Source organism: Cynoglossus semilaevis, chromosome Z (genome assembly GCF_000523025.1).
Source record: "Cynoglossus semilaevis isolate Cse_v1.0 chromosome Z, Cse_v1.0, whole genome shotgun sequence".
Classification (NCBI taxonomy): domain Eukaryota; kingdom Metazoa; phylum Chordata; class Actinopteri; order Pleuronectiformes; family Cynoglossidae; genus Cynoglossus; species Cynoglossus semilaevis.
The window spans coordinates 5641004-5653327 of NC_024328.1; the positions used below are offsets into that span (position 1 = coordinate 5641004).

Genomic DNA, 12324 nt, shown 5'->3' on the forward strand with positions numbered 1-12324 from the left:
GTTGTTAAATGAGGAAAATGAAAGGGAAAGTAGAAACGAGGAGCCAGAGACTATTAGGAAGAAGTTAGATCAGGTTAGAAAGGATGAAGTTAGAAAAGCCCTGAAGAGGATGAAGAGTGGAAAGTCAGTTGGTCCTGATGACATACCAGTGGAAGTATGGAAGTGTTTAGGAGAAGTGGCGGTAGATTTCCTGACTGGTTTGTTTAACAGAATTTTAAACACTGGCAAGATGCCTGATGAGTGGAGAAAAAGTGTTCTGGTGCCAATTCATAAGAAGGGTGATGCACAGAGTTGTAACAACTACAGAGGGATAAAGTTGATGAGCCATACGATGAAGATTTGGGAAAAAGTAGTTGAAGCAAGGTTGAGGCAGGAAGTGGAGATTTGTGAACAACAGTATGGTTTCATGCCTAGGAAGAGTACAACAGATGCAATATTTGCCTTGAGGATGTTGATGGAGAAGTACAGGGAAGGTCAGAAGGAGCTGCATTGTGTATTTGTAGATCTAGAAAAGGCATATGACAAAGTGCCAAGGGAGGAATTGTGGTTTTGTATGAGGAAGTCAGGAGTGGCAGAGAAGTATGTTAGTTTGGTGCAGGACATGTATGAGAATAGTACAACAGTAGTGAGGTGCGCTGTTGGGAGGACAGAAGACTTCAAAGTGGAGGTGGGACTACATCAAGGATCGGCCCTGAGCCCCTTCTTGTTTGCTGTGGTGATGGACAGATTGACAGATGAGGTCAGACAGGAATCCCCATGGACTATGATGTTTGCAGATGACATTGTGATCGGTAGTGAGAGTAGGCAGCAGCTAGAAGAGAACCTAGAGAGGTGGAGGTTTGCACTAGAAAGAAGAGGAATGAAGGTCAGCCGCAGCAAGACAGAGTACATGTGTGTAAACGAAAGGCAGAACAGTGAAATAGTGAGGCTACAAGAGGCAGAGGTGGTGAAGGTGCAGGAGTTCAGGTACTTAGGATCAACTGTTCAGAGCAGAGGAGACTGTGGAAGAGAGGTGAAGAATAGAGTACAGGCAGGATGGAACAGCGGGAGAAAAGTGTCAGGAGTGATCTGTGACAGAAGAGTGTCAGCTAAGGTGAAGGGAAAGGTTTACAGGACGCTCGGTCACACTGCAGTTGCATCTACACACCGGACGATATTATTAATAGCATCAACTTACTGTGCATTGCCGCAAAGGGGTCGTGTTTACAGTGGATCTCCATCGGTGCAGTGGGGCTGGAGGGGCCCCGGCACGATATGGGGGCTCCTAAAATACCACAGGACGCCTCTCTTCAGGCTGCACAGCGTGAACTCCTGGTCCCCGAGGACGATATTTTAACTTTTTTTTTAGATCAGTAAAAAAAAAAATTATAATAATTCAAACTAACCGACGAGCTCGTTGTGGTTTGTTTAGAATTGGACAGAAGTATTTTTTTGGGGGGGTGGGCGTCAAAAAGTGTCCATCAGTGACGGGCTCCGTCCTCCTCCTGCTGCGGACGGGACACCACAGCTGCTCTGTCCTGGCGTCCACAGAACCACAGGACGCAAAAGACAGCAATGGAACTCATTCAAAGAGGAGATATATGGATGCAGTGAGGGAGGACATGCAGGTAGTTGGAGTCAGAGTAGAAGATACAGAGAACAGGGAGAGATGGAAATCAATGATCTGCTGTGGTAACCCCTGAAAAAAAGGGACAAAGCCGAAAGAAAAGGAAGAAGACTTAATAAAGTTTTTCAATTCTCAAAAACGTATACAGTGACCATTATTTTAAAAGAAGCCACCTCACACCCAGCATCATTGTGTCAGGGAGACATATACAGGTTGTGACTGACAGCTTAGAAACATTAACCTTGTTTACTATATCCTGGTGTTTATTCCTCTGTATATACTACATTTGTTTATATTCTTTTATTTTTAAGTGTAATTTCTTCTTTTCTATTTTTTTTATTTTGAAATTTTCATCACATCTTTCTTCCGGAGAACAGAAATGTGCTCTAATTATAACCTATTATTAACACCTGTAGTGTTTACTAAGGACTATTTAAGCGCATGCGCAATACCTGGTCAACAATGAAAAGGCTGAAGTGAAGAGTCAACATGTCTGGAAACACGTCTGTCTGTGCTTTGGCGGCGGCTGCTCACAACAACAAAAGCGGTGAAGTGTCCTTTCTTCTCGGTACGTTTTTATCCTTATACTCTACACTTATATATAAACCGATATCTTTAACCGTTAAGCATATGTTTTAACAAAGACTTTATTGTCGAAGTTAGCACGGCTTGTTAAACAACGAAGGAGGAAAAGTGATGTGACGACAGCGTCCTCTTCGCTAATAGCGTTCGTTGTAAGTGTTGGAAGAAAGAGGACCAGCTAATAGCGTGGCTTGACAAAGTGGTGGGCGGGGACCAAGACAAAAACTGTGTTCTGATCCTGTGCTGAAAACAGCGACACGTCCAGATACTTGTGTAAGATCACAATATACAAACACAGTGATTTAACACCAAATGATTTCAAACTACTGCATAAAATAAAACACGTTATATTGTGAAAAGAAAACATTACGTGCACATGTTAAGTGTACTTTTGTGTTACAAACCACAGCCTGAAAGATATATAAACATAAATCATATGCATAAATAAACAAGGGTCATTCAAGGTTCAAGGTTTTTGTTTGCCATTTGTGCATAGACCCACGGTCCATGCACGTTGGAAACCTTGTGCAGGCTTACAGAGTCAACAGTTTTATACAAACAGTGGATACATTGGAAGAAGAATGTTAGAGATGGAGCTACCAGGTAGGAGACAAAGGAAGGCCAAAGAGGAGACTGACCACTGAAAAAGGGACAAAGTCAAAAGAATAAGATTTCTTTTACTTTATAATTAACGTTTTATTTATAAGAACATCAAACCTCGCTTGCATTTTTAACATGGATTTGTGTCCAGAAATCAGCTCACAGTTTGACAGGCCTCAAATCCCATTTGCTGTATATTACAATATTCAAGGTCTAGTTTAAGTTTCATTGTTTTTAAACAGCCTTTTAATCATGTGAAGATAAAGTTCAGTCAATATTCCTTATCTTCTTTGTGGAAAGTAGGTAAATAAATGCATGTTGTTTGTGGGACACAGACACGTATGCACTGGTATCTGGAGAGTACATTCTTTGAAAATGTAGGTCAGCTGCATCTTTTGCAAGGTAAAGATGTGCTTGTGTTAGTGCTTAAACACTCAAGGTCTCATTCCTTGGTATTTCAAAGGCTCATGGGTGGAGCTGGAGCTAAATGTGGACACGCATACTGACCTGGAACAGACACCTTCTGCAGACCAAATGAATGACAACACCAACCAGAGTGAGACTGTTGAGATCTGTGAGGGGATTCGGGAGGATGTGGAGAACCTCATCGGAGGACTTGAGCACGTGCTGTCATCCTCCTCCATCCACAATGGTGACATGGAGAAAATCTTGCTAGATGCTCAGCATGAGTCCAGTCCCAGTAACTCCTCCTGTCAGAGACCTCCCAGTCCAGATCAGGATGATGGTCAGATAACCTTTGATGTGGAGATGCCCAGTAGATGCCCTGCAGACCTACAAATGGAGGATGCAGGAGTGGATAAGGAGAACGAGGAGGATTTCCTGATAAACAGAGCGACGCCCTTGGGCTGTCATTGGTCCAGCACACCGGAAAACACTCCACCAAGGTAAGTAGGCTGTACTCTAACAGGATACTTTGTTCTTTGGGTTAATTTAAACTACATCAGGAATAAGCATTTGAAAATAGATTTTTTTTTTTTTTTTTATAATTTATATACTTAGGGAGTTCCACTTCAAACATCCTCAGCATTCAATGAACTTTAGCTTGAGAAAGTGTGGAGTCATGCAAAAAGGAGGCATCTTCTCCCTTGAATTCTTCAAACCCTTCATTCCGTGCTTATGCATGTCTCACATCCTTGCTCTAGGCCTAGGGTAAGTCTGGATTCTATTGGATGTTTTAAAGTGAAGTTTTGGTAAAATATAGCAAACATTTGTCTTGTGTTCAAAAAGACCAACGCAATGTTTCAAATTTATTACTTTTTTTGATATTGAATATTTTACCACCTTAGCTCTTCACCTTTTTTTTCTTTTTTGAAAGCTCTTGTTCTTGCTTTATCCATTTAAAAAAAAGTTTGTGTGTTTTATAGAGTGTACATTGGGAAGAGAATAGCCACAGCCGCCACCAGCTAATGAGTGGGAAACGAAACAATGGCTGGATGGAGGTCCCCCACTGCCCTCTGGTGGTCCAAATATACGCATTCTTGTACGTTCAATTTTTATTGTTAGAAAATATAAGAGCTAAAAGGGGGACACAGAACAAATGGGTAAATGGTCTTGTGTGGGAACAGTTACTGGCTTTTTCTTGTTTGCTCGTAACAAACCATTAGCTTTTTAATGTCTGTATTTGTATTTGTATCAGCAGTTATGGTAAAGTGCCAAATCCATACATGTCACTGCTGAACACCAGTGATTTAGCTTTAAGACTGCTGGTAGCATATTTAATGTATCCGCTTAAGTATTCAAAGGTGTAAATGTAAACATTACTTGAGCTGTTGTCTTTATTTTAGTAGACACTTTTATATAGTTACAGCTGCAAAAATATGTAATATGATCACTGTCATTGTATGTTAATAAATAAATTGCTGTTAGAAATATATCTGGATCTGTTGCTTTTATCACTTACACTCCTTCAATACACAGTAAGCACATGTTGAGGTCATAGTGATAATATTTGATATGTCATGCTTTTTATGAGGCGTTTTCTAATGTCTCTGTTTTAATGCTGTAGCTGATGTGTAGTTTCTTGCGTAATGTAAAAAAATGTTTTCTCCTAAATAGCAAATGACACTGGAGAAAGTAGGTTAATTGACATAATATAATAATAGTAATAATACATTTTATTTCATAGGTGCCTTTATGTCACCCAAGGACACCTTACAGTGAATACAAAGATAACAACACAGCATTAAAAAACAATAAAACATTAATACATTAAGTTATCAAGTTAAAATACAAGTACAGTGGAACATCAGACGCAGAAGGCAATTTTAAACAGATGAGTATCATATGATATATGATATCATTAACAAAGGGTTGTATGTGTATAGAAGCCAGAGGAAAATGACAGTAACTGAAACATGGAGTGCTTACTTTAGTATTAATGCTGATTTGATGACTGTGGTGAGGAACATGTTCATGTGAATAAGAGAGACAGCAGTAGACCAACTACTTTTGTTTCCCTGTGAGCATAAATGACTTATTTCAAAGGGGTGGAGGCGTCAGCTCAGATTTTGTTTAGTTATTCTGAAAAAAAAAATCGTAGATGTAAGCAAACATTTTAATAAATATTTGTAGTAAGTTACTCTTGGAGTACAGTTTGAAGTAATATATATAATGTTTCACTGTCTTGTACAACAACACTTTTCGATCTTGACTTTCGATCTCGACTCTTTTTTATTGCCTCTCACACTAACTTATAATAATTAAAAAACTATGTGTCATTGTAACAGACTTGTGTGTAGTAGATCAATGTGCAATACGTTATGGAATATGAATAAGGTTTGTCCTGTAGATGTCAATACAAGGTAAGTGAATATAGCTTAATTGAACTCAGTGTATTATTGAAACCTGAAACACCATAATGGTGATTCATTAAAGACAATCATCCTGATCGTTCTTTTGAATTGTACATTTCATATGCATGTTTTAAATCCTTATGTTTTAGAATTTAACAGAGGGAATGACATTATTGACAGTGACTATGATGTATGGTTTGAAGTCTTGGAGGCTTAACTAAAGATAGCAGTTGAAGATTTTTAATGGGAGATAGTATGGACAGGATTAGAGATTATAGAACAGCTAAAGTTGAGGAAAAAGTGAAAGAGATAAAAGTCAAGACTGAGATGGCATGGACAAAAAATGTTGACAAAGGGAAACCAGGAAAAAATGTAACATGGATGGAGTACAGGGGGGCATGGCAATTGTTGGAGAAATATTACAGGAAGACCACAGCGAGACGGCGGCAGATGATCGGTTGTAACAGATTAAGTCAAAAACAAATATGACTTAAGATTTTAACATGGTTCAGACGTAAACAGGTGCAGTTCACATCAAATAAAGATGGAGCACAGCTGGGTGGAGTATTGCGCATGCGCAATTTATTTCACCCATTCGCTGTCTCCCTGTCTCTGTCCTCCTTTTAATCATTAAAATCCGGGCAAAAGACTTCTACGTCACCGATATAACTCACATTATCGTTTCTTCTATATTTACCCGTTTCTTCTCTGTGTGTAGAATTAATTTCCTGCCGCGAAAAGTACCCTGCACCGTTATTTTGGCTGAAATCGAGAATAAACGAGCATCCGTCCGTTGAGTGGGGGAGAGCTAGACTTTTAGCATTAGCCGCGGCGTAGTTAAAGGGAGGATCCTCAAAATGTCTGGTTATCAAGGAAAAAAGAACATCCCCAAAATCACTGTGAGTACCTTAGGTTTAAAAATAAATGTGTATGTTGCGGGTGCTTCTCCTATTTTGTCAGTTCTGAATTAAGACATCCATTTAGAACAGGAGTCAGTTGAGGTTTCACTTGCTCCTCCCATCCATTTACATTGAGGCTCAGCATCAAGGTTAGCGTTAGCAGCAGTATCAATGAAATGGCAAAACGTTTACATTTAAATAAATGTTCAAAATATCAATGGATGGTCAAGTGGCAGGTTCAAGATGTCTGACAGAATTGTTGTCTGACATCCAATTTGAAAATTACATTTCACATTTTTCATCACAAAATATCTGATTTTTCTTTTATTGTTTATTTCATTACAAAATTCTTTAAATTTTTATTTATAAACTGTAGACTATTCAATCAGTTGTTCAAGGCTGGCAACTAAGAAAAATCACAATGTAATTTTTATTTTTTGTTTAGTTTTTGTTTAAGCATTGATAATCAATGTTTAGACAATGTCAGTATTACATTATCCTCTTATCTGTGCTGGTGTACGCAAAGATGTATATATAATTTCTTAAGGAAATAAGTTGTAGATATTTATGATTTATATTGTGAAAACTGTGTCTGAAAAATACATTAAGATGATAATTCCTTTTTTTCTAATTATTAGTTTTTCTGGTTATGACACTGATTGTACTTTTTTATACCACTATGTCTACATTTAATATGGTGTTCAAGATATTCCTTTGATATTGATTAAAACAAACAGGCTGTGAGACTTATATTCAACTGATATTGAAAAGAGTGGAACACTTTTCCATTAAGATTTGGATTTTTTTTTTTTCTTGAATCAGAGTGATCGACTCCTCGTTAAAGGAGCTAAGATCGTGAATGATGATCAGTCGTTTATGGCTGACATCTACATTGAAGATGGTGTCATCAAGTAAGTTGAACTGTCAAGATTTAAATCAGGGGTACCCAATAAGTAGATTGAAATCTACCAGTCGGTCGCAAAGGGAGTGCTGGTAGCTCATGAGAAATAAAAATAAGAATAATAATATTAAATATATATATATAATCCTGTAGGGTGTGACCATAAAATGTAAGAATTTTATGCAAAACAGTTACATGCATTTAAGGATACAGGATCTCAACATATAATGTATCTCAACATATAATGTACATATAAAATATGTTCGGTTTATATGAGCAAATACATATATTTCACTTTTTTTTATTGTAGGTAGATCACTTTAGCCTGGTCATTGGAATAGTAGCTCTCAAGCTAAAAAAGTTTGGTAACCCCTGATTTAAAGAAATTATTTTCATCCACATTTATTCACAGTTTGATGCACAATTTTCAAGTCATAAACTGTAGACACACACATTATAAATCATCAATATACATTTTAAATCATTTAAATCAGTGGAAGAAATGTTTGCGACATTTTACTTCTCTCTGTATGAAACCCATAGCAGTGTTTTTTCATAAGTCGTGATCAAACATGGCCAAAAAAAAAAACCCTGAAATAAAAAAGAAATTCTTACTTACACATGACATTTTCTGGCTTTTTTTCAAATCATATTTTTGTTTAAAATGTGCCTGTTTTTTCAACACAGGCAAATTGGAGACAACCTGATTGTTCCTGGTGGGGTGAAGATCATTGAGGCCAATGGGAAAATGGTAATGCCTGGTGGCATTGATGTCCACACCAGGTTTCAGATGCCTGATCGAGGGATGGTGGCAGCAGATGATTTTTACCAGGGAACACGAGCAGCTTTAGCTGGAGGAACCACCATGATCAGTGGGTTCAATTGTATAACAAACTGTAACAGTCAGTTACACAGACTTACACGTATGATAATGTTATGGATTAAACTGAATTGTCATTGTTTGTGCTCCTGTACAAAAATGCAAGTTACATACTGACAGTATATACATTGCCCATTCTCTCAAATAAAACATCATTGGTTTGTATTTTACAGTTGACCATGTGGTACCAGAGCCGGGCACCAGCCTGGTCTCTGCTTTTAATCTGTGGAGGGAGTGGGCTGATGGGAAGTCCTGCTGTGACTACTCTTTGCACGTTGACATTACTGAGTGGAACAAGGGGACTCAAGAGGACATGGAGACTCTGGTGATGGATCACGGTATGTGGAACACAGCTGTTTATGTCTTTTATTCTGTTTATGTGGATCATGCTCTTATCTCATACATGTCAAACTCAAGGCCCGGGGGACAAATGCGGCCCGCCAACCCATGTGGTGTGGCCCGCAGGATTTTAAATAGCATTTAGTAAAGGCCCATGCATCAGAGTTTCTTAACCTAAGAAATTAATTTTTTTTATAATCAAATCAAATTATAATCAATTGCAGAAACATGTACTAATCTGTTATGACAGACCTGTACTGTCAGGTGCTGAGCATTGAAGGATCATTCAGTTTTCAGAATAAAACTTCTTTTATACTTCCATTCTGTTAGCATCAGTTTGAATGATCTGTTATTTTAAATTATTGCCAGATTATCTTTAAGTAAATGGATATGATTGGACTTTGTTTGAATGAAGTAAATTAGTAAAAATTGAGTACATTCTTTTTTCCATTGTGTCCCACTGCGGCCCTGCACCAAATGACCTATGGACTGGTACTGGTCCGCAGACCGGGGTTTGATTACCCCTGATCTATATAGTTTTCAGTTTACAACCGGCCCTTCAAGGGCAACTGTACTGCTGATGTGGCCCATGGTGAAAATGAATTTGACCCCCCATCTGAAGACGAGCTTGCAGTGATATTACAGCTGAGTGCAGGAACAGTAGAAAAAACGAATTCAGCCATTAAACAAAAGCCTTGTTTTTATATCATTGTTTTTTAATTCAATGTTCCTCAGCTTTTAAAATAACTTATCAAATGAAAGTCATGTATATATTTCAATATTTTATCAAGAGTCAAACTAATTCTTCAAATAAATAGTGTAGAGTTTATATGTGTCGTGTGTCAGACAGGTTTAGAGTCTGTTTAACAATACCTTCATGTGTTAATATATCAGCACTTAAGTACTGATTTTAAACTCAGAGAAGTCTTTAACTTCTTTTCCACTGTCGTCACTGTTTTAAAACACTTTGTCTTGACACAGCATTAGGTCCGAAAACATTACAGTATTTTTACAAATTAAAAAAAATAGATAAAAAATAGATATATATGTAGATAGATAAAATAGAAATATAATTTAAAAACTCACTATAATACTTGGTATTATTTAATCCTCTCTCATGACTTTTCTGTCTCTAGGTGTCAACTCTTTCCTGATTTATTTGGCTTATAAGGATGTTTTCCAACTTTCTGACTCACAGGTATGCCTGACCACTGAACACTGTCCCTATTTAGCCTGAAAACTTAACACGTGTGATGTGATGTAACACTTCTGTCCCAAGGATTGTGATGTAGACATCTGACATCTGAGATTACAAATGTGTGTGACTTTCTCTCAGATCTACGAAGTGTTTAGTGTGATCAGGGATCTAGGAGCCATCGCCCAGGTTCATGCTGAGAATGGAGACATCATTGCAGAGGTAGGAGAATCACTGACACATATGTATCACTTTGAATTTATTTCCATTTTGGATACTAATGTTTCTGCTTTTCTGCACTAGGAGCAGAAACATATTCTGGGGCTCGGCATCACTGGACCTGAAGGACATGTTCTGAGCCGTCCGGAGGAGGTGAGTAAAACAAACCGTTTATATGCCCTGAAAATGTTTCTGTGTTTTGCTATAAAAAAATGTGTATTTTTTGTGTTAGATTTATGTAATAATTAGGGATGTCTGATACTAACTTTTGCCGATATCCTATATGCCTATGTCGATATTAACCAATACCAATATAGTGAGGTAGAAGTAGATAATATCAGTCGGCCGATATTATTGGACATCCCTAATGATAATATGTACAGAAAATCCATGACAAATAGTCAAAAGCAGGTCAGCTGATGGATGTGATGACTCTGACCTTGGTGGTGCACAGGTGGAGGCTGAAGCTGTCAATCGCTCTGTGACTATTGCAAATCAGACCAACTGTCCTCTCTACATCACTAAGGTGATGAGTAAGAGTGCCGCCGATGTCATCGCTCTCGCCAGGAAAAAAGGTACGAAGAAGTTTGAACATTAAATTGAAAACAAATACCCGATAAAGATGTGTTACACCCTACAAAACAACACCACAAAATGAAGTCTATTTAGATTTTTACAGAGAACAACTTTGTTTTTCTGACCAATAAGCACTTCATGCAGAAGAAAATCCTAATTCACTAATGATTACATTTAATACTTTAGCTCTATGTTTGTCCTGAACCTTTACTTTCTTGTAACGTTTTACAAAGTCTTTCTTCAATTATTGATATAAAGGGCATTGTGTAAAAACTAAAATTATCTTGCAAACCAAACCTTTGATTCCTACATATTCCAAATACAGCATTTTATAACCATTATATCATTATTTCTCTAGTGACTTCAGCCTGTGTGCTATTGTAGGTGCTGTGGTTTATGGAGAGCCAATAACTGCCAGTCTGGGCACAGATGGGACCCATTACTGGAGCAAGAACTGGGCCAAAGCAGCAGCTTTTGTCACTTCTCCACCACTTAGTCCTGATTCCACAACTCCTGATTACCTCAACTCCCTGTTGTCCTGGTAAAGCTTTTATTCTGAAATAAGATAAAATTACCGTATTTTCTGGACTATAAGTCGCTCTGGAGTATAAGTCACATCACACTTAGTGCCCTATAGAGGCTGTCAGTGTGAAAATAACAAACATATAAAATTATGTATTTCAATGTATCGCAATATCTGTTGCACCTGAGTATAAGTCGCAAACCAAGCCAGTGGATGAAAAAAAGTGCAACCGGAAAATACAGTAAATACAGTTATGTATAGCATAAATCTCTAATATTTTTTTTTCCTGTTTTCTCGCTTCTCCAGTGGAGACTTGCAAGTAACAGGCAGTGCTCACTGTACTTTCCAAACTTCCCAGCGTGCTATAGGAAAAGACAACTTCAACCTTATCCCTGAGGGCACCAACGGCACTGAGGAGAGGATGTCCATAGTCTGGGACAAATGTGTGGTGAGATGTTTAACTGTTTAAAATAAATAAATAAATTTGTACTATATTGATCCTACATTTGGGAAATTGTTGTGTTAGCAGCAGATATGCTGTTAACAGGCTAAACCAGCCACTAGGGTACACAAATCAGTGTTTTATAGTGCCGGTCCCAAGCCCGGATAAATGGTGAGGGTTGCGTCAGGAAGGGCATTCGGTGTAAAACCTTTGCCAAATCAAAGAATGCAAATTAAAACGTTTTCCAAACAGGATCGGTCAGGACCCGGGTCAAAAACGACCGCCAACAGTGCTGTTGACCTACAGGACACTGATGGAAATTGGACTACTGTTGGTCAAAGACAGAGAAGAAGAGGAGGGCGTTTGGTTAGGAGAAAAAGAGAAAAGAGGAAGAATAAAAGTGTTGGTCTGAAGTTTGGAACTTTGAATGTAGGTACAATGACAGGAAAAAGTAGAGAACTAACTAGAAGTAGAGAACTAGCTGATGTGATAGAGAGAAGAAGAGTAGACATTTAGTGTGTGCAAGAGACCAGGTCTTCCACCTGGTCTCCTGCACACACAAAATGCAAGGCTAGAAACATTGGAGGAGACTACAAACTATTTTATCATGGTTCAGATGGGAAGAGAAATGGAGTAGGGGTGATCCTAAAGGAAGGATATGTAAGAAATGTGGTAGAGGTGAAACGAGAGTCAGACCGGTTGATGTGTGTGAAGGTAGAAATAGAAGGAGTGATGATAAATGTTGTTAG

The 12324-nt window shown here is 38.1% G+C and overlaps 2 protein-coding genes across 3 annotated transcripts in view; both read left to right on the forward strand.

Moving 5' to 3' along the window:
- Positions 1–2030: 2030 nt before the first annotated feature.
- Positions 2031–4688, forward strand: LOC103397700 (BCL2/adenovirus E1B 19 kDa protein-interacting protein 3-like). Its single transcript, XM_008336064.3, has 4 exons — positions 2031–2174; positions 3252–3693; positions 3809–3958; positions 4174–4688. Exons 1-4 carry the CDS (start codon positions 2096–2098, stop codon positions 4214–4216), a joined length of 714 nt encoding a protein of 237 aa, XP_008334286.1. The 5' UTR covers positions 2031–2095; the 3' UTR covers positions 4217–4688.
- A 1167-nt stretch (positions 4689–5855) lies between these two features.
- The window catches only part of LOC103397699 (dihydropyrimidinase-related protein 2-like), a 10837-nt gene continuing 4368 nt past the window's right edge, over positions 5856–12324 (forward strand). Inside the window, exons 1-10 of one of the 2 annotated variants that reach the window (XM_008336061.3) lie at positions 5856–6500; positions 7323–7411; positions 8089–8273; positions 8455–8619; positions 9757–9818; positions 9957–10037; positions 10119–10187; positions 10489–10609; positions 10995–11151; positions 11440–11581. In XM_008336061.3, the coding sequence (XP_008334283.1) occupies positions 6459–6500; positions 7323–7411; positions 8089–8273; positions 8455–8619; positions 9757–9818; positions 9957–10037; positions 10119–10187; positions 10489–10609; positions 10995–11151; positions 11440–11581 (1113 nt within the window). In that variant the 5' untranslated portion in view covers positions 5856–6458. The remainder of the gene's footprint in view (positions 6501–7322; positions 7412–8088; positions 8274–8454; positions 8620–9756; positions 9819–9956; positions 10038–10118; positions 10188–10488; positions 10610–10994; positions 11152–11439; positions 11582–12324) is intronic. The other variant, XM_008336062.3, reaches the window with a different exon arrangement.